This window comes from Gorilla gorilla, chromosome 5 (genome assembly GCF_029281585.2).
Source record: "Gorilla gorilla gorilla isolate KB3781 chromosome 5, NHGRI_mGorGor1-v2.1_pri, whole genome shotgun sequence".
Classification (NCBI taxonomy): Eukaryota; Metazoa; Chordata; class Mammalia; order Primates; family Hominidae; genus Gorilla; species Gorilla gorilla.
In genome coordinates, this window is record NC_073229.2 from 134,456,059 (window position 1) to 134,478,102 (window position 22,044).

Here is a 22,044-nt window from a genome sequence, read left to right on the forward strand (position 1 = left end):
GGCAGAGCCCACCACGGCGCCTCAAAGCTGCTGTAGCCAGACTGCCTCTCTAGATTCCTCCTCTCTGGGCAGGGCATCTCTGAAAGAAATGCAGCAACCCCACTCGGGGGCTTATAGACAAAACTTCCATCTCCCTGGGTCAGAGCACCTGGGGGAAGGGGCGGCTGTAGGTGCAGCTTCAGCAGACTTAAACATTCCTGCCTGCTGGCTCTGAAGACAGCAGTGGATCTCCCAGCACAACACTCGAGCTCTGCTAAGGTACAGACTGCCTCTGCAAGTGGGTACCTGACCCCCATGCCTCCTGAAGGGGAGACACCTCCCAGCAGGGGTCGACAGACACCTCATACAGGAGAGCTCCAGCTGGCATCTGGCAGGTGCCCCTCTGGGACAAATCTTCTAGAGGAAGGAGCAGGCAGCAATCTTTGCTGTTCTGCAACCTTTTCTGGTGATACCCAGGCAAACAGGGTCTGGAGTAGACCCCCAGCAAACTCCAGCAGACCTGCAGAAGAGGGGCCTGACTGTTAGAAAAAAAACTAACAAACAGAAAGCAATAGAATCAACATCAACAAAAAGGAAGACCGGGCAAAAACTCCATCTGAAGGCCACCAACAGCAAAGACCAAAGGTAGATAAATCCATGAAGATGAGGAAAAACCAGTGCAAAAAGGCTGAAAATTCCAAAAACCAGAACACCTCTTCTCCTCCAAAGGATCACAACTCCTCGCCAGAAAGGAAACAAAACTGGATGGAGAATGAATTTGACAAATTGACAGAAGTAGGCTTCAGAAGGTGAGTAATAACAAACTCTTGTGAGCTAAAGGAGCATGTTCTAACCCAATGCAAGGAAGCTAAGAACCTTGATAAAAGGTTAGAAGAATTGCTAACTAAAATAACTAGTTTAGAGAAGAACATGAATAACCTGATGGAACTGAAAAACACAGCACGAGAACTTCATGAACCATACACAAATATCAATAGCTGAATCAATCAAGTGGAAGAAAGGATATCAGAGATTGAAGATCGACTTAATGAAATAAAGTGTGAAGACAAGATTAGAGAGAAAAGAATGAAAAGGAACGAACAAAGCCTCCAAGAAATATGGGACTATGTGAAAAGACCAAACCTATAATTGATTGGTGTGTCTGAAAGTGATGGGGAGAATGGAACACACTTCAGGATATTATCCAGGAGAACTTCCCCAACATAGCAAGACAGGCTAACATCCAAATTCAGAAAATACAGAGAACACCACAAAGACACTCTTTGAGAAGAGCAATGCCAAGACACATAATCATCAGATTCACCAAGGTTGAAACAAAAGAAAAAAATGTTAAAGGCAGCCAGAGAGAAAGGTCAGGTTACCCACAAAGGGAAGCCCATCAGACTAACAGCAGATCTCTCTCTGCAGAAACCCTACAAGCTAGAAGAGAGTGGGGGCCAATACTCAACATTTTTAAAGAAAATAATTTTAACCCAGAATTTCATGTCCAGCCAAACTAAGCTTCATAAGTGAAGGAGAATAAAATCCTTTACAGGCAAGGAAATACTGAGGTATTTTGTCTCTACCAGGCCTGCCTTACAAGAGCTCCTAAAGGAAGCATTAATTAAAATTAACTCAAGATGGGTTAAAGATTTAAATGTAAGACCTAAAACCATAGGTTTTAGGTAATACCTAAAACCTAGGTAATACCATTCAGGACATAGGCATGGGCAAAGACTTCATGACTAAAACACCAAAAGCAATGGCAACAAAAACCAAAATTGACAAATAGGATTGAATTAAATTAAAGAGCTTCTGCACAGCAAAAGAAACTATCATCAGAGTGAACAGGCAACCTACAGAACGGGAAAAAAAAATTGCAATCTATCCATCTGACAAAGGGCTAATATCCAGAATCTACATGGAACTTAAACAAATTTACAAGAAAAAAACAAACAATTCCATCAAATATTGGGCAAAGGATATGAACAGACGCTTTTCAAAAGAAGACATTTATGTGGCCAACAAACATGAAAAAAATCTCATCATCACTGGTCATCAGAGAAATGCAAATCAAAACCACAATGAGATGCCATCTCATGCCAGTTAGAATGGTGATCATTTAAAAGTCAGGAAACAACAGATGCTGGAGAGGATGTGGTGAAATAGGAACGCTTTTGCACTGTTGGTGGGAGTGTAAATTAGTTCAACCATTGTGGAAGACAGTGTGGCAATTCCTCAAGGATCTAGAACTAGAAATACCATTTGACCCAGCAATCCCATTACTGGGTAGATACCCAAAGGATTATAAATCATTCTACTATAAAGGCACATGCACACATATGTTTATTGCAGCACTATTCACAATAGCAAAGACTTGGAACCAACCCAAATGCCCACAATGTTAGACTGGATAAAGAAAATGTGGCACATATCCAATATGGAATACTATACAGTCATAAAAAAGGTTGAGTTCATTTTCTTTGCAGGGACATGGATGAAGCTGGAAACCATCATCCTCAGCAAACTGAACACCACATGTTCTCACTCATAAGTGGGAGCTGAACAATGAGAACATATGAGCACAGGGAGGGAAACATCACACACTGGGGCCTGTTGGGGGGTGGGGGGCAAGGGGAGGGATAGCATTAGGAGAAATACCTAATGTAGACGACGGGTTGATGGGTGCAGCAAACCACCATGGCACATGTATACCTGTGTAACAAACCTGCATGTTCTGCACATGTGTCCCAGAACTTAAAGTATAATAAAATAAATAAATAAATAAATATTATTTAAATAAAATAAAACTAAAAAAAAGAAAACAGTTTTTTACCACTAGAAATTTTAGCCATTAATTTCCAGAGATGATCATGTTTAGCAGTTTTTTATATATCTTTCCAGAAATTTTCTACATATATACAAGTGTTTCTCTATTATAAATATCATAAGCACACATATACACATATAAGTTAGTCATTAAATAGTGGGAAACTTTTATATAATGCATTAGATAACATAAAACTATTTGTAATTTTTTGGATTAATTTATGTTATACTTTTACTATAATCTTAATATATAAACATGTACCACATTGGAATGTAATAAACTATATTCATTTAATTGATATATAAAATTCTTACTTTCATTTATTTGCAATGGTACTTCTTCAAGCATAGTTGAAATTGGTCAAGTTTGTGGTCAAGTAAAAAGCAAGAGGAGGAGTAAATGTAATATGCACAGGTGTTACAAAACATGGCCCAAAGTGGTAAACCAGGAGTCAAATCCAATCCAGGTAGATCCAGAGCACGTGCTCTCTATATGCCACCTCGTTGCTGATGAGCACAGGACACAGGATCATGGAAGGAATATTTGTGATCTCAGGTCTAGGGAACTGTCAGTTACCAGACAATAACGCTCCATGAGGAAAAGGGCTATGTCAATCTTGCTCATTTCTAAGTCCCCAGTGCTGAATAGATGAGTGATGACAGACAGACCTGCAAAATGCTGCCCTAAGTGAAATAAAACTATGAGGCAGGGTCTGGAATTCTCAGAACACACAGTACAATATTCAGTATCCAAATGTTGCCTGTGGTAAGCTATATTTTACTGACTTATTCATGTTCATAAACAAATATTTACAGAGCATTTTACATGTGCAAGGCACTACACTGGACACCAGGGACAAATGGATAAATTAAACATGGTCCTTGATCTGAAGAGGTTCACAAAGTAGTAATGAAGAAAGATTTTTGAACAAATAATTATAATAAAAAGACAACCATTATTTATAGCAAAAATGTATTCAGTCTATAAGGAAATCACGTTCTGCTGTTATTTAACTAGGAGGAGAATACATTATAGAAAATTTTGCTTGAAAGAAATATTTTATTTAATGTTTATTTAATGAGGCAAGAAGTATAGATCATATGGCTTCCATCTCAAGGTCTTAGACAACTAGTCCATTTTTTGCCAATCTGTCTGTATCTTGGCCACGAGGAAAGGTAAAAGGGGAAGTGATAGTCTCATCCTGTCTTCTTGGGGAAGTTGCACACATCACTTCCATTCATAGCTCACTGCTTAAAGCTATTCATATGGCCATTTACAGCTACATGGAAGGCTAGGAAATACAGCCATCAGAAAGGTGGCCATGCACCCTGCTAATCTCAGGAGTTCTGTTACCAAAAAAAGAAAGGGAGAATAAATATTGAGGGACAATGAGTAGTTCCTGCTACAACCCATTTCTGAAATAATTAAGCAGTTAACACGTATATTCAAAGCTATATACCTTTGAATTAAGACAGCAACCTCTCCCTCTCTATGAGGAAGAAACAAAATTATGTAATTCATCCTGACAATATTGTTCTGCATATATTAATGCTGGGGTTAGAAGTAACTACAAACTTTTCAACATAGAAGGACCATTAAATCTGAGAGCTGTTGAAGAAATAGGAAGGGGGAGATTTATAAGGCTAAATTTTCAAACGTAATAGAATAATAGTGGAGCCATCTTGATCCTCTTTCTCTGATGTCTTAGAGAAAAACAACCAGGATCCCTGCAGGCAGTTGTGTGGACTGTGCACTGAACAACTCTGGGAGATGTCATTCCCATCATAATTACCATAAAAATGATTTTCTAGCAGTAAAAGTTCTTGAGGGAGGGGTGCCCTTTCCCAAATTGTATAAAGGTATTCTTTGGACAAGCTGCAAGTGGTACTGCAGTCCCATGCCCTTTAACACTGCTGAAGGGCAGAAGGGGTGGGTTGTGGCACTGTTTCAGGACCTTGATTATTCTTTTAAAAATATTCCTGAAAGTATTAAAGTGAGTGGGCTTTGATATTCTCCCAGAACAAAAAACTCACAACATAAGCACATAAAAAGATGCTCAAGATCATTAGTCAGTAGGGAAATGCAAATCAAAACCACAGTGAGATACCACTTCACATCCGCTAAGATGGCTGTAATCAGAATGATCAATAATAATAAGTGTAAGCAAGGATACGGAGAAATTGGAAACCTCATAGATTACTGGTGGGAATGCAAAATGGTATATAGCCAAGAGAAATGAAAACATATGTCCACATAAAAACTTGTACAGGAATGTTCATAGCAACATTATCCATAAACACCAAAAAGTGGAAACAACCCAAATGTCTATCAACCAATGAATGAATAAATAAAATGTGATGTAACCATACCAAAATTCATACAATGGAATATTATTCAGCCATAAAAGGGATGAAGTACTGATACATGCTGCAATGTGGCTGAACCTTGAAAATATTATGCTAAGTGAAACAAGCCAGTCACAAAACGACACATATTATATGCTTTTATTTATGTGAAATGTCCAGAATGGGTGAATCTACACAACCAGAAAATAGAATAGTGATTGCCTAAGGATGGTGGACTGGGGATGGAGGGAAGAGGGTTGGAGGGAAATTGAGAGTGACTGCTACTGGGTACAGAGGCTTCTTTTTTGGGGTAATGAAAATGTTCTAAAATTGACTATAGTGACTAAAAGAGCCATAGAACTGTATATTTTAAATGGATGAATTGTATGGCATGTGAAATATATCTTAACAAGCATTTTTTTAAAAGGTAACAAAACAAATAAAATGAACTCAGAGCAAAGACAGGGAAAGTTTTTAACCCTCCCATTGAAGGCAGAGGGTTAGAAGAGGTAAGACAATTAGTGTTTTCCCTAGGAGTTTCAGTCCTCCATTCTTCATCCTAGCAGGAACCACAGAATCTGGCCAAATAACTACCTAGATCTTCAAGCTGCCAACTATTAGAGGGGGAGAAATAGTCTTCCTAAAGCATAAATGACACACTAGTGGGTAAAAACACATAATTGTTATTTTTTACTAAATAAACTTACACGCAATGCCACATTTCATCTAAAACATATCCTCAACAGGGACGATGTATTAGTTTGTTTTCATGCTGCTGATAAAGACATACCCAAGACTGGGCAATTTATAAAAGAAAGAGGTTTAATTGTATCACAGTTGCACGTGTCTGGGGAGGCCTCAGAATCATGGCAGAAGGCAAGGAGGAGCAAGTCATGTCTTACATGGATGGCAGCAGGCAAAAAAGGTTGTGCAGGGAAACTCCTGTATTTAAAACCATCAGATCTCTTATTCACTGTCACAAGAACAGCATGGGAAAGACCTGCGCCCATGATTCAATTATCTCAAACCAGGTCCCTCCCACAACATGTGGGAATTATAGGAACTACAAGATGAGATTTGTGTGGGGACACAGCCAAACCTTATCAGACAATATCACTCCCAAAGGGGTAAAATGTATTCTTAGGAGCAAAAACAAAACCAAACAAAACAAAAAAACCCTTTCCTCTTTTTATGTATGAAGCACAGATATGCACGTATTACATAAATAGATGTACAGTATATCTATGGTTTTAAATTTTCATGAAAAGGGTAATTTGGGGAAAAATGCCCAAAAACGAAGCTTGAGGTCCATGGTTTTCACATACACTAGACAAACACTCTTCCTGCTGTGTTAAACTATTATAAGATGAAAATATTTGGCTCTTTCATTCTTCTGGAAATGCTCATGGTAACCAAAGTTCCCAGATTTTCTGTATAAAATATGGGCTCTTGCTATCTAACCATGTATCACTTATGAAATCATCTACTATCTTAGACTGAGAATTTATGTCTTGAAACAAAAGGCACAACCTACTACAAAACTGAAAAAGAGACAAAAAATACGTACCTATGTATTAGCCCTTTTCAAATCTTTCCTCTCATGCCCACGCCTACCCCTAAAATACAATCTTTGGCATAAAAAGGAGAAAAGGTGATTTTCCCCTTTCACTTTATCTACGACTCTCATCCCCACCCTCCCCTCCACTGCTCCACCATCACCCTTCCCCACTCCAGACATGAGAAGACTTGCAGGCCAGGCCCTGTCTGAAGTTATTATGTAGATGATATTGTCATCTGAACCCACAGCCTCTCCTTTTTTCTCTTCTCTATCCCTTTCTCCATAATATGTATCTTTTCAGTGCCTTCCCCTATCTTAATTGGTCTAGTCTACCTCATTTCAAAACTGAAAAGGATCTAATTTTCATTTTCAACTGAACATGACACAGAGTGCACACTCACAGACAAATGCCTTTTCCATTAACTGTGGAATAAAAAGCTTTGACTCCTAGTAAATAAACTTCAGCCATCAAAGAGAAGATGGAGGTGATATCTGCTTCAGTTCTTAGGGGTGGAGGAAAGGAGATGAGACAGATTAGAAGGTGGGGCCATCAGCCTCTGTCTTCTGACTCCCTGTGTCCTTGGAACCCTTCTTTCCCTCCTGCCAGGAATTTACTCCCAGCTGCAGCTGCATCCATTGTCTTCGGTTTGCCTGGGAATTACTGGGTATAGCAGTGGCATGGTCTTGTTGCTGCTGTGGCCCTGGGACAAGGAGCACATACTGCCTGTATGGAGGGCCACGGAATTCACTTACTACCTGCCCTCCCCACCTAGCTCAAAACTGTTCCGACACTCCCTGGTCCTGGGAACCCGGGGCCACCTTCCCTGTTCTCATTCCTAATTTCAGGACCACCAATTCTGGTCTGGGTCTCACTCTTCCCTCAGTATCAGTTGAGGTGTTGTCAGCCAGCTATCTACTTGTGCCCCAGGCAAGCAATTCACCTGAACAGGGGCATACTTGTCTGGGTCCTGGAGCCTTAGTAAGTGCAATCAACATAATTACCCACAACCCAAAGCCTCTTTTTCTAGGCGTCAGAAATATCTTCTTTAGTTTCAGTTTTCAATTAAGTGCTTTCACGTTTTTAGTCAAATATTGGCCCTTGTAATCTATTCATTGCTTTTCCCAGTGGAATTCAGATGCTCTTTACAAAGTTGATTTTCTTTTCTTTTCTTTTCTTTCTTTCTTTTTTTTTTGAGACGGAGTCTTGCTCTGTCACCCAGGCTGGAGTGCAGTGGCCCAATCTCGGCTCACTGCAACCTCTGCCTTCTGGGTTCAAGTGATTCTCCAGCCTCAGCCTCCTGAGTAGCTGGAACAAAAGGCGTGCACCACCATGCCCGGCTAATTTTTGTATTTTTAGTAGAAACAGGGTTTCACCATGTTGGCCAGGCTTGTCTCAAACTCCTGACCTCAACTGATCTGCCTGCCTCAGCCTCAAAAAGTGCTGGGCTTGAGCATGTGGGCTTGAGCAGTGGGCATGAGCCACTGCGCCCGGCCCCAAAGTTAACTTTCAACAGTAAACATTTAAATGAAAATAAGAAACTTCTTTTGAGAGATGTCTATTCCTGTCCTTTGCCCACTTTTTCATGGAATTTTTGTTTGTTTGTTTTGCAATTGAGTTGTTTGAGTTCCTTGTATATTCTGGATATTAGTCACTTGATGGATAAATAGTTTGCAAATATTTTCTCCCATTCAACAGGTTGTCTCTTCACTCTGTTGATTGTTTCTTTTGCTGTGCAGAAGCTTTTTGGTTTAATACAGTCCCATTTGTCTATTTTTCTTTTGAATAAATATATGAAAAACTGCTCAGCCTCACTAATCATCAGGAAAATGTACATCAAAACCAAAATGAGATCTTATCTTATCCCAGTTAGAATGGCTATTATTAAAAAGACAAAAAATAACAGATACTGGCAAGGATTTAGAGAAAAGGGAACTTTTACACACTGGTTATGGGGATGTAAATTAGTATAGCCATTATGGAAAACAGTATGGAGATTTCTCAAAAGACTAAAAATAGGACTACCATACAATTCAGCAATCCTACTTCTGGGTATATATCCAAAGGAAGGGAAAGCAGTATATCAAAGGGATGCCTGCATCCCCATGTTTATTGCAGCACTATTCACAATAACTAAGACACGGAGTCAAGCTAAGTGTCCATTAGTGATAAATAAAGAAAATGTGGCATATATACACAATGGAATACTATTTGGCCATAAAAAAAGAATAAAATCCTGTCATTTGCAGCAACATGTTTGGAACTGGAGGACAGTATGTTAAAGAAAACAAATCAGACACAGAAACACAAATATTGCATCTTCTCACTCATATGCTGGAGCTAAAAAGTTGATCTTATGGAGGTAGAGAGAGTAGAATGATGGTTATCAGACGCTGGGAAAGGTGTTTGAGGGGAAGTGAAGAGAGGTTGTTTAACAGGTACAAACATACAGTTAGATAAAAGTGTTACCAGTGCAGGGGTGTCCAGGTTCTTGGCATCTTTAACAAAGAATTGGACAAAATGCACAAACAAAGCAAGGAAAGAATGAAGCAACAAAAGCAGAGATTTTTTGAAAATGAAAGTACACTCCACAGTGTGGGAACAGGCCAGAGCATAGGGGTTCAAGAGCCCTGTTACAGAATTTTTGAGCGGTTAAATTCCCTCTAGAGATTTACATTGGTTACTTGGTGTACACCCTATGTAAATGAAGAGGATGAAGTAAAGTTACAAAGTCATTTACTGGTCATATGCCCTATGGAGAGGACATCCCCTGTCATAGCTGAAGTGTGAATTGGCCTTATGTTCCCTGCCTCCAGAGCCTATTTTCCTCCCTCAGAGGGAATAAGTTCTAATATTCGAAAGCAGAGTAGGGTGACTACCTACAGTCAACAACCATAAATTTTATATTTCAAAATAGCTAGAAGAGAGGACTGGAAATGCTCCCAACACATAGACATGATCAATGCTGGAGGTGACGGATACTCTAAATGCCCTGACTTGATTACTATGCATGCTACGCATGTAACAAAATATCACATGTACCCCATTAATTTGTACAAATATTATGTGTCAATAAAAATATTTTAAAATAGGAAACTACCTTTTTATATGTAATAATCTGAACTCTTACTGCAGAGCTATCTTATCCAACAGCTCTGAAGTATAAGGAAAGCAAAAAGGAATTTAGAAACTTTCCCCCCAAACAGCTTTTTAAGTTTGATTTTACTCAGTTATATCCTTTAAATGAAATTATCCCAGGGCGTAAAATATTAAGTAAAATATAGAGGCAATTTGGAGCAAGAAAACAGGACCAACTTGCATGTGGTACTATGCAATTTTTTATGACCCACTTTCAGACATTTTTAATGTGACATAAAATAAATTCTGCTCCCACAACTTCCCATCCTCCCTCCAATCTTGAAGCATAGCTGGTGGGCTTCCAGAAAGAGAGCTCTGTTCTAATCAATTGGCTGAGCATCTCATCTTCTAATCCACGGCCTCCACACTTTCATCACAGCATAACCAGCTTGCCTCCCTAGTCTCTCCTCTCAAGTGATCTTCTACATGTCAAGTATGTATTGTGTGCCTAGTATGTGCCAAGCTCCACCAATATTCACTATTGCTCTTCATTTAACCCATATGAGAATGTTTCCTATCTTTAAACTCTTATTTTGTTTTTTTAAAGAATAAAATCCACAATGACCGGTAATTCTTGTTTGTTATAGTTTGACAGTGATGATGATCCTCTCTACATCTTTGGGTAGGTCTCCACATCACCCAGATGTCTGCCCCTAACCCTGACCACCTAGGATTCTGGCTGGTGGTTGTCATACCTGGGCCTGAATGTAGACTCTAGAGGTGATGAAACCTACAGGTGAGGAGGAAGCATGTGACATGGAAACGATCAATGTCACATTAGGGTCCCCAGCGCTGTTTGTAAAAAGACTTCAGTGGTCTAGCCTGAGAATCTACATTGCCCTTACAAAGAGTCTATGGAACAGGATGTTCCAAACAAAAATAATTTCCTCCTGTCTTCTTTTTTTAAAGCCATATATCATTCGTAAGTTCAGAACTGTTTTTATGTAAATACTGGTATATTTGGTGAAATAGTCCCATTACTTTGTAGCCATCCTTTCACAAAAAAGCTCACTGAATCCATTTGTACATCTAGATCATTTTCAACCTGAATAACTCGATATCAATTTTTCTCAAACAGTTTTGACAAAATGACATAGTTTTTTATAAGAGTTCCCTTTTTTTCCTTTTTAAAAATGTAACTAGATATAGATTTATCATTGGTATAAAACATACAAATCTAACAATAGCCATTATTTGTTTTGGGTTATACATCATAACTGTACATAAAATTTCTAACATATGGCTGGGTGCAGTGGCTCACACCTGTAATCCCAGCGCTTTGGGAGGCCGAGGCAGGTGGATTGCTTGAGCTCAGGAGTTCAAGACCAACCTGTGCAATATGGCAAAACCCTGTCTCTACCAAAAATACAAAAAATTAGCTGGGTGTGGTGGGTGCATGCCTGTGGTCCCAGCTACTTGGGAGGCTGCGGTGGGAAGATCACTGGAGCCTGAGAGGCAGGGGTTGCAGTGAGCCATGATCATGCCACTGCACTCCAGCCTGGGTGACAGAGTGAGATCCCCTTTCAAGAAAAAAAAAAACTAAGTTTTGTTTTTTGTTTTTTGTTTTTTTTTTTGCTGCACACAGTAATATTCTTCTCTCTTTATACTAAGGATGCTCTTAGTCTAGCTGGAAATCACTGGTTTCACCAAGAGGATTATCCACATGATGAGAACGGGGGCTTCCAACTTGCTGTCAGCAGAATGGGAGGGAAAGTGCCTCTGACCAAGGAGACCTCGGTGATCCATACATGCCTCCAGTTACACAACAGACAGATCAGTCTGAAATGATGACAGGAGGCAAAGCATGGCACCTGTTACAAACTGCAACCATTTCTAACTTTGTGTTGCTGAAAAGGTCTGAGCTGCCTGAAGCAGTGTTTGTGTTTTCTTCTGCTGTAAAAAAATGTACTCACCCTAAGGAGTAGAGGCGGCACTGCTTGTTGCGGATTTGATGAGCTAAATTGAACCTGTCGTCAAGACACACTGACCAGGGCTTGTGTGTAGGACTAGAGTCAGTAGCCAGGCTGTCTGTATTCATGTGATTGCATGCAATCTGTAAAGATTGGAAATCAATGTGAATAATTTGAAATGTTGGATGATAAATAGCAGGTAGGGACTTATTGCTTCCCCATCCCTGAAAACCGTAATAGGAAAGTTATAATCTCCTCCACTGCTAACAACTCCCCTCCCCAGGGAACCACAAGACTGCTATAAAGTGTTTGGAGGAATTTCAATTACTAGATAATAAGTAATCTCATGGAGACTATATGCAGGTTTGGAGAGAAGTTAAGAGCTGCTGTAGCCATGTGCACAGGGTGTGCAGGACAGAACAAATCAGGAACAAAAGGTGGGAGGAGTGGCTGTGTCAGGAAGCCTTTGCAGAGGGGTGCTAGTCCTGGAGGATGAACTGAGAGGCTTGGACCAAGAAGGGCAGTCCAGACACAGAGAACAGTGCTCACCATGCATAGACGTCTTCGTTACCCACAGAGTCCCTACTATAAGATGTGAGGCACAATCATAGGCATAGATCTCAGAAGCATACTCCCAAGATTAGCTATCCCTTATTTCAGGCAGATAAGGTGGGGCCACTAAGGTCCAGAAAGATGGCAGGTGTTATCCAAGGTAAACAGCTGATCATGGGTCAAGTGAAATTAATAGGCAGTCCCTGCTGATAAGGCAGTGTTCCTTGTGATACACTGCTCTAATGGCGCTTCCTCCTGGGGGAGAAGGGCAACAGCCCCAGGCAGGAGACTCTTCCTGAGCTAACAGAAGCACTTTTCTTAACTCATCCATCAAAATTAGATAAGAAAACCAAAGGAATATATGTGTAAGTCAAGCAGAAGCAAGTCTCTAATTTCAACTGCACACAAAGCAAATATACTTCATAAGGGATTCTGACTTGTGTTTGAGGCTAGTACATTTTGCACAGCTGAGGCTGTTGAAACCAAAGAAAATAAGGAAAAATAAGTTCTGTGGCCAAGATATTTACCTTACTGAGCAACAGTATTTTCCCCCAATCCCTTAAAACTCTCATAGTCATCATGATGCTCCATGAATGCAGCAGCTTTTGCTGTCACAGCATAGACCACAGACCGCTCCAGATGCAAAGAACGTTTTGAGATTCATTGCTTTCATCCATTGGAAAACATTAACAGCAAGTAATTTTCTTCCTAAGAAGATATTCTAGGGCCGGGCATGGTGGCTCATGCCTATAATCCCAACACTTTGGGAGGCCAAGGCAGGAGGATCGCTTGAGCCCAGGAGCTCGAGACCAGTCTGGGCAACATGGCAAAACTTCATCTCTACAAAAAATATAAACATTAGCTGGGCATGGTGGCATGTGCCTGTAGTCCCAGCTATTCAGGGGGTTCGATTAATTGAGCCTGGAAGGTTGAGGCTGCAGTGAGCCATGATTGTGCCTCTGCACTCCAGCCTGGGCAACAGAGCAAGACCAGACCCTGTCTCAAAAAAATAAAAGAAAGAAAGAAAAGAAAAAAAAAAAGATATTCTAGGCTTGCCTAATCCTTTAACTGATTTTCCAAAATTTTAATCTAAGAAGAGCATATTACATGGAGCCTATTCAACTAACACAGCATCTGCATTACTCTTGCTATCCCCTCCGGCTGGCCTGGCAAAATCATCCTGCACTATTTATCAGTGAATGTAAGTCTTCTGCTAGGATTTGGACATCTCAGAGGAAAGCTGAAAAAGTGAAACCCCTATATATCTTTTCCTGGAATCCACTATTTTTCTACTTCTCTATCTCCAACAACTGTTTAAAGGACAAAATAATCAGAGAAAATGGAATTGAATCTTTTCTGAAGCAACAGCTACAGAATACATTTATTAACTGGGTGCATCAACATGTTAATTTGATCATTCATCTCCTGCTATTCTCCCACAGATAAACGGAAATTATGTCTCTGCCTGCCCACCTCCTATTCTCCACCCACTCACCTAAGGGAAGAGAAGTTGCTAATCTAATTAGTCAGAACTCAGTGTGTTCATTGGACCCTGTTCTGCTAGTGGACAGATTACTGTGTCTTAAACATGGGCACCTTCCTGAGCTCCACCTCCAGTGGGAAACTAGTTAGTCCAGAGCAGCTGTGTGTGCCCCCAAAGCATGCCTGGACTTATAAGCCTGAGCCATCTGCTTGGGGGAAGTCTCCTGGGATATTCTTATTAAAGTGGTATGATGATCCCCATTTGCTATTGTTCTTTGTGTACATATCTCCCTAAACACCTCCATAATGACAGATGAAGATGTGATGTTTGCAGGACCTTGCTCATCATTCCCTCCTAATGCCATCCAAACCTAGCTCTAACCTTTCCCACAGTGTTTCTCAACATGCGGTCCGCCTACATCAGAATCACCTGGGAGGTACTTAAAATGCAGATTCCTGGGCCTCCCTCCAGATCTACAAACTCAGAATCTTTGAGGCTGATACCTGAGAACATGCATTTTAATAAGCTCCCCCAGGTGATTTTTATGCAGATGGCCTTTTGAGTTTACTGGAGGCCTTTTGTAAAGCCCCAGTGAAAGGTTCCAGCCTAGTCACATCTCTGCCTCAGAAAATTAAAAGAGGCTATACTTGGGCCAGAGCTTTAAACTGAAAACATCAGCCCCTCTGACTCCCAACCCTAACAACGGGTTGAAGGGGTTAGCGCTGACAGTTAGCCAGAGGCCTCCAAAAGTCAGGTAGGCATTGAAGATCCGGAGTGAGGGCTTTCAGGTCCAGCAGTTCCTCCTTTGCTAAAGTCAGGAACTAGGGTTTTATTTCATTAAAGATAACACTTTGTCTACTTTAAGCATTTCTTCTTATCCTACAGATTTCATCTTGGACAGATATATCTCTATTGAAGAGACATTCTTTTTCATTCACTCCCCCTGATAAGGTCCCCTCTTCCTTTCTTAGCTCAGAAATAAAACACAAGGGCCGGGCGTGGTGGCTCACGCCTGTAATCCCAGCACTTTGGGAGGCCGAGGCAGGCAGATCACACAAGGTCAGGAGTTTGAGACCAGCCTGGCCAGCATGGTGAAACCCCGTCTTTACTAAAAAAAAAAATACAAACGTTAGCCGGACATACTGGCATGTGCCTGTAATCCCAGCTACTAGGGAGGCTGAGGCAGAATTGCTTGAAACCGGGAGGGCGGAGGTTGCAGTGAGCCGAGATTGCGCCACTGCACTTCAGCCTGGGCAACACAGCAAGACTCTACCTCAAAAAAAAAAAAAAAAAGAAAGAAAGAAAGAAAGAAAAGAAAAGAAATAAAACACAAAAATTATTCAATTTTAACCATTTATTAAACACCTCATTGATAGACATTAGCTTTTGTAAACAACTGAAAGTCCTCCATAAACTTCTGCTCCTAAAAATTAATTATTGATTTTTCAAACTTTCTAGTTAAGATTTATGGCCAGGGCTTCAATAAACTCTCTTGTAAGCAAAATAAGTGAGGGCAGTAACTTCTAGCTAAGTTCCAACTCAACTAATTATGTTCTCTGTCTCTCTTTAATTCCCCTTGTAATTTTACCCAAATAAAGCAAATTAGGCCTAGACAAAGGAAAAAATATTTTGTGAAATTTTTTTTAATTATTTAACTTAAAGGGATCTAATTTATTTTCATTTCATTTTGTATCCCAAAAGCTTGAATGGTATTTCTGCCAACCCATAAGTAGAATCTGGCAAAGGGAGCCCTTAAAATTTTGGAACTTAAGAATCACTTTGATGATCTGCGTGTTTACAGAACGATCAACTCTATGCTCTATGTTTATACAGTACCACTATTTTTGAAAGACTCGAGGGCAGAATTGTATGCTTATTGTTTTTATCCCTGTGTGTGTGTGTGTGTGTGTGTGTGTGTGTGTGTGTGTAGCAGTAAATAGAACAGATACTATTGTTGTAAAGTTATATTCTGAATATCCAGAGCATGGGTTCTTATTCTTAGTTTATTCTTACAAATTGATAGATGGGTAGATAACTAGGTAGAGAGGTAGCGATGGATGGATAGATGGATGGATAGATAGACAGATAGATAGATAGATAGATGACAGACAGAAAAACAGGCTTTAAAACATATTTTATTTTTTCTTTTTAAAAACAGCCACTGTTGCTTAGATTAATTTTATACTGCAAGGCATGTTTCCTGGAGGCATATGGTTTGGGGGTTGCCATGAAAAGCTGAATCTGGAGACTTCCCTTAGAACAGAGCACTGTATTTATGATTTAACTATTTCTTGTTAGCAGCAGACAGTGTACCACGGACTACAGAACTCTGTCGTGTATCATGGTCTTTCACATTGAAAAAAAAAAAAAGTACCTAATTAAGCTGAGCTTGATGTTCCGCACACTCTACCCAAACACCATATCCTCTGGAATTTCATTTAAAAATGCATGGCCCCAACCATGCCTCCAGGACCACAATGCACAAGTCTAGGGGTGCCACGCCCATTGCTGTCTCATGCCATGCTGTCCTATGCCCTATGCCTCTGCTCCCGGGCTCCTCTGGCCTAGGAAGCTTTCCCCATCCATCTGTCTCCCCCCTGTTAGAGAACACCCAACTCTCTTGCACCCTACCTATTTACCAGTGTGGAGGGGTGTTTTATTGAGGCTTAATATCCCAAGGCCTGGCACAGTGCCAGCCATAAAGCAGGTGTTCAACAAATACCCTCTGGATTGAGGAATGAATACATCAATGATGCACATACCAAATGCTGGCCTTGCTGTACAAGCTTGAGCACAGATTTGAGGGAAGCATATTTCTTAATGTTAAAAAGCAGCATAAGAGGATGGGGGTGGATTTTGCATTAGTACCTTCAGAGCTTTTATTTTTTTCCTTGCCCATTATGACTCACTTCTGCTAACTGAAATTTTTAGGTAACAGTGACTCTAATATTCTGCCAGTTTTGTAGGCTTTCATTGTCAAGATGAGTTCTAAATGAGGCATAAGCCACAAAAGCAACCATAAAGCTTTGCATTACATACAGAGGGGGAGGGAGCATTGGTTAGTAAAAGATTCTGATTAAGAACCATTTAGTGTCATCTCTGGTGACTCCCATCTGCTGGCCTTCTAGTAACCCGGAAGTACATCAAAGCACAGAACCTTATCTGGCTAAAATGGCCCCGCATTAAAAACCATTGTGAGGTCCGGAATTTTACGTCATTCTTTCTGGAGGACAAAAATCCTTCTAGTGAGCTTCAACAACAAATTCTCTATTATCGCTCATCAAGCTGAATAATAATTATACATCCAGTTATCCACCTTCACAAAGAGTTGGTTAGATCCTTAAGGGCAGAGACTATATCCTCAGGGCCCAGAACAGTTCCTGGCACCTTGTAGGCACTCAAAAATACTTGGTTAATAACCATTCTATACTGCTCTGTGCACAGTACAAGCTCACAGAACTGGGAGGGACTTTAGAAATAATTTTGATACAATCTCTTCCATTTCAGGATCAGAACAAGGAGAGCCAGAGAAGCAAAGTGAAGTACCCAGGTTTACAAGATCAGACTACGGAGGATGCTTTAAAAAAAAAAAAATTTGGCCAGGCACAGTGGCTCACACCTGTAATCCCAGCACTTTGGGAGGCTGAGGTGGGTGGATCTCCTGATGTCAGGAGTTCAAGACCAGCCTGGCCAACATGGCAAAACCCTATCTCTACTAAAAATACAAAAATTAGTCGGGTATGGTGACAGGCTCCTGTAATCCCAGCTACTCGGGAGGCCGAGGCAGGAGAACCACTTGAACCCAGGAGGCAGAGGTTGTAGTGAGCTGAGATTGTGCCACTGAACTCCAGCCTGGGTAACAGAGGGAGACTCTGTCTCTGAAAAAAGAAAAGAAAAGAAAAGAAAAATTTTCTCCTCTCAGCCCATAGTTTCTGGGAAAGATCCAAGAGAGATCTAAAAATGACCATTTCATGCCTCAATAGCTTCTTCTAAGCAAACATGCCTTTTATAAGTTATGGAACATTAACATGAAATACATATAGAATGGAATTTGGTAGCTTGCATTACATAAATTTATTTTGGCGAGTGAAGCCCATAGTTCTCAAATCCGATTCATAAAATTAAAACCTCTTATTTTCTTCTGGAGCCTTTAAGGGCTTTTGAAAATCACAGTTAAAAGGTCCAGATTCTTATCGTTCATGTAAAATCAAACTACAAAACTAAAATTTCAGTATTTTAATTAAGTCTGCCTAAGTCCATCAAATTAATTTGCAGCAGCAAAATAAGATAAAATCATGAGAAGCACAGGGACTAATTCAACAGCCCATCACTCATGATTAATTCAACAAGCTTTTACGTCCATGTTTGGGTGACAAATACTAAAATTCCTATGATTGTCTCACTGCATTATATGATAAATGAGACTTTCTTTTACCCCTAAACTAACTAACCTCCTAAAGATCTGGAAATATATTCTCTCCTACAGAGGAAAAGCGCTTTGCTGCCAGAGAGGCTGGGGAGGAGAACAGGGATGTCAAGAGTGGGCTTGAGGGAGATTCTAAAAATCCAGGATCCGCCGTGCAGCACCAGCTCCACTGTGCAGCTTCCTGAGTGAGCCTCTGTGCAGCTCACAGGCAGTCTGAGCTGCTAATTTGCTAGCACCTCTCAGTTCAGGGCTAAATTTCCCTTGGGCCTTGATTTCCTTTTCTGTCTCTCTTTCCCCCTGGGATCAGGCAACTTGAGAATGGAACCTCCTGATTAACATGTCAAGAGCCATAGACTGTCTTAATGGACAGTCTCTTTGCCTGCTCGGGGCACTGGCTCAGCCTGGAGCTGGGCAGGAGCTGCCACAATGTGTTAAGTCACTAATAAAGGCCTGTGCTCAGTAATGATTTAAAGTGCTCTGAGATAGAGAGCCTTTGGATTCATTAACTCCTCAGCACACTGCCTGCAAAGCCTCCTCTGCTCTCTTGCCTAGCACATCCCTGGCTGCCAAGCATCTGTGACAGAAGAGTGGAAAGGCAAGTTCCTCCAAATACAAAATGGTGCTTGAACCTCTAGATGATGGTTTTGTTTTGTGACATACTCGACTGCCTACTCACGGGGACCAATCTGTCATTTCAAATGGTTTTCCAAAGCAATTTTCTAAAGTGGATCTTTAAAACAATTTGGGATGAATCATTTAAACATTTCAGGTTGGTGACACTCTTGGAGGAAGGAACATGCCCTAGCAAATGGAAGGCATCTTATCTGCCTCCAAGTGAGTGGATGAGTTTAAGCAACGATGCCTCTGAACACACTTCCCCATCAAGTCCTCATCAGGAGTCGCTGAGAACCTCCCCCACCTCCTTCTTTCAAAAGAGGCAATCAGGATCTTTCATATTCTTCTCTAACTCGTTTGAGCCTGAAACACAACCTGGGTGGTGCTGATATATCTCAGGAACCTCCAGGCTTCTTCATCCAGGGACTGAGCAGAGCCTGCCCAAGGCTGGAGATCTATATGCCACCGGGGACCCTGCAAGAGACAGAAAACATAGGTTGTGTGTAAGGAAGGAGGAACTGGGTGGGAGGAGAAGGACACAGTATCAGAGAGGAAGCAAGGCTGCTTTGGCTGTCAGCAAAACACACACATATGCACACAGGCAGCAGGAGGCTCTTTGCAAGCTGCTGTCATTAAGGCCACATCAGTCGCAGGGAGACAAATGAGGCCTGAGACAGCCCAACTCCCAGGATGGGGAATTTGCAGGAGAATGCAAAGGCCCCAGGACTGTCTGACTCTGCATGTATGATCAAAGGCAAACTCCACTTGACCCCATTGGGCTCTCCCTTAACTGCAGCTTATTTTATATGAGGCTGTGCTCCTCCGGGAAAAGAAACTCCCTTATCGACGACAGTCTCCCAAAGGTTAGAGTTTCAAGAATATGTGCCTCTCTAAACAAAGCACCATAATGCTGGGGGCTCATCTTTGTTCTGGGCATTTGTTTATCTTCCTCAGTGCAGGGAGATGGGACCATGGCCCTTGGCTGCTGGGACCCTGCACAGGCAGAGCGAGGACCCCAGAACTGTCATCACCAGGGCTGGGGAGGGTGGCTTTCTAGCACTGTGAGGCAGCCACCACCTGTTAGCAGAGGTTACGAGGTGCTCCCACGAACAGAGTGGTTAAGGATGACCCGCTCAGCCCCCTTTTGCAGCAAGGATGGGTGGATGAAGGGTTGGGGGAATGCAATGGTCTGGAGGAAACAAAAATGGTAGCCCCTCCAGTAAAAAGGGGGCACTAGTCAGGAAATCCTTATTAGAGCTCAAAACTCCCACCTATAGTTGTCAGCACCAGGAGACCTCCAGGAGGTTTGCTGCAATTCCCAGGGGTGGGGAGGGCTCGTGCAGGGTAGGGAAGGGCTGGGGGAAGGGAGAGCTCCAGCAGCTGGTGGGGTCAATGTCTAGTGCCAGGAAAGGCTTTGGGCATCATAGCATAGGTTTCCTGCAGTGTAGTGAGAATGGGCCCCTAAACCCCTTTTTTTATGGTGAGGAAGTAGGCAAGGGAGGGTTCTGGGGGCAAGATAAAGGGATCATTCACATATACACAGTGTTCTCCAGTCAGGTACTGTGGTGGGAACTCTCAGCACCCAAAAAAGAAACATCTAGACAGGCCAGCCATGAGATGCTTTAGTACAAATGTGGTTTGTTGCCCCTAGATGGGGTGGCCTAGGTGACTCGGGGTTACATAGGAAACAGGCAAGTAGTGGGGAACAAGGTTAGTCTATGTGAAGCCAGACCATCTGGGTTTGGGGAAGAGGAATCCATTCTCACGTGGGGGTGTGAGATCAATACCAGCGCTTTGGAAGTGATCAAGGGTTATTCAGTTTCGGCATTATTAGACACACACCATTGCAGAATCCCTGTAGAGCCCACAGTCTCACATCCCCACAGCCTGTACTGCCCTTGTGGGGGCTGAGCCCCACGCAGTCCCTCTAGATTGAAGGAGGCCTCCCTGGTTTCCTGCAGGCTGTCTCTTTTTTCAGGAACCCATAGGGCAGGGCCAGCTGTATGGGCATGCAACCTGTGCAGTCTTAGGAGGCCATGCTCAGTTTAATGCTCTGCTGATGCTGTCTCGAAATTCTTAGTAATTTTATTATTTTTTTATTACTGCTCCTTGCAGAGCAGGGCTAACTCACAGGCAGTGTGCCTAGAGACAGTCAAAATTCTTAATAATTTTTGAACAAGAGGCCCTGCATTTCATTTTATACTGGGCCCACGAATCATGTAGCCAGTCTTCCCTGAGGGGACACCTTCTGAAAGAACAGCCTTTTCTTGTAGCTCTTCTTGTTCTGTGCAGGCTGAGCAGGCAGAGACTCTAGTAAGAGAGCTGGAGAACATTAAGTCATACATCTTTCCAGTTAATGCCTCCCACACCCTCATTTCTTTTTTCCTTCTCTGAATTCGATGTTGATTACCATTTGGTCAAACAATATTTATTGAGCCTTAGCCACTCTGTGCCAGGCACTGGTAAATACAGATATGACTAAAACCCAGGCTCTCCCAAGAGGCACTCACAGTCAGGTGGGGGAGACAGATATGTACAAAATAACTTCGATAGTAAAATGCTAAAATATTCAGGAGAGTTGTTCTCTTTAGGAAATTTTTTGATTCTGAAATCATAAATTATCAACACATTTAAACACAAATGCCTCCAGTCCTGCTTGGTCACATTGACAGAGTGAGTGCTTCCCAGGTTGCTGCAGCAGCCAGCACAGCAACATGATGTCCCAGGAGCACTCAGCTAGGCCCGGGGTTTAAAACCTCCCACTTCACTGTCATGGACCACTCACAAGGGCCCCGAGCATCTGGCCCAGGAGTCCCTGGATGAAAATGATGAAGTTCACATGTTATGGTTTTCCTCAAAATCAGGAGTTGGCAAATCTTTTCTATAATGGGTCAAATAGCCAATGTTTTAGACTTTGCAGGCCACACAGTTTCTGTTGCAACTCTTTGCCTCCTGTTGTAGCTCAAAAGCAGCCATAGACAGTAAGTAAACAAATGGTTATGGCTGTCTTCCAATAAAGCTCCATTTACACAAACAGGCAGCAGGCTGGATTGGGCCTACAAGCTGTAGTTTGCTGACTCCTGCTCCAGCTGATTCTAATTCAGAGGTAGGCTGGCCTAGAAGAGGGGGTTTACTGAAATAATGCAAGGGAGACAGACTATGATGTTGTTGGGGCTCAGAATATGATTCCCCAAAGTCTTGTGCTTTGGC

General features: G+C 41.7%; 1 protein-coding gene across 5 annotated transcripts in view; it reads right to left on the reverse strand.

Annotated features, from left to right (window-relative positions):
• The window catches only part of METTL24 (methyltransferase like 24), a 150,627-nt gene that overhangs the window by 95,971 nt on the left and 32,612 nt on the right, over window positions 1-22,044 (reverse strand). For 4 of the 5 annotated variants that reach the window (XM_055391500.2, XM_031012021.3, XM_055391505.2 and 1 more), the window contains 2 exons: window positions 19,210-19,308; window positions 11,762-11,901 (listed from right to left, as the gene is read on the reverse strand). In XM_055391500.2, coding sequence (XP_055247475.1) covers window positions 11,762-11,901; window positions 19,210-19,308 — 239 coding nt within the window. The remainder of the gene's footprint in view (window positions 1-11,761; window positions 11,902-19,209; window positions 19,309-22,044) is intronic. The other variant, XM_063707191.1, reaches the window with a different exon arrangement.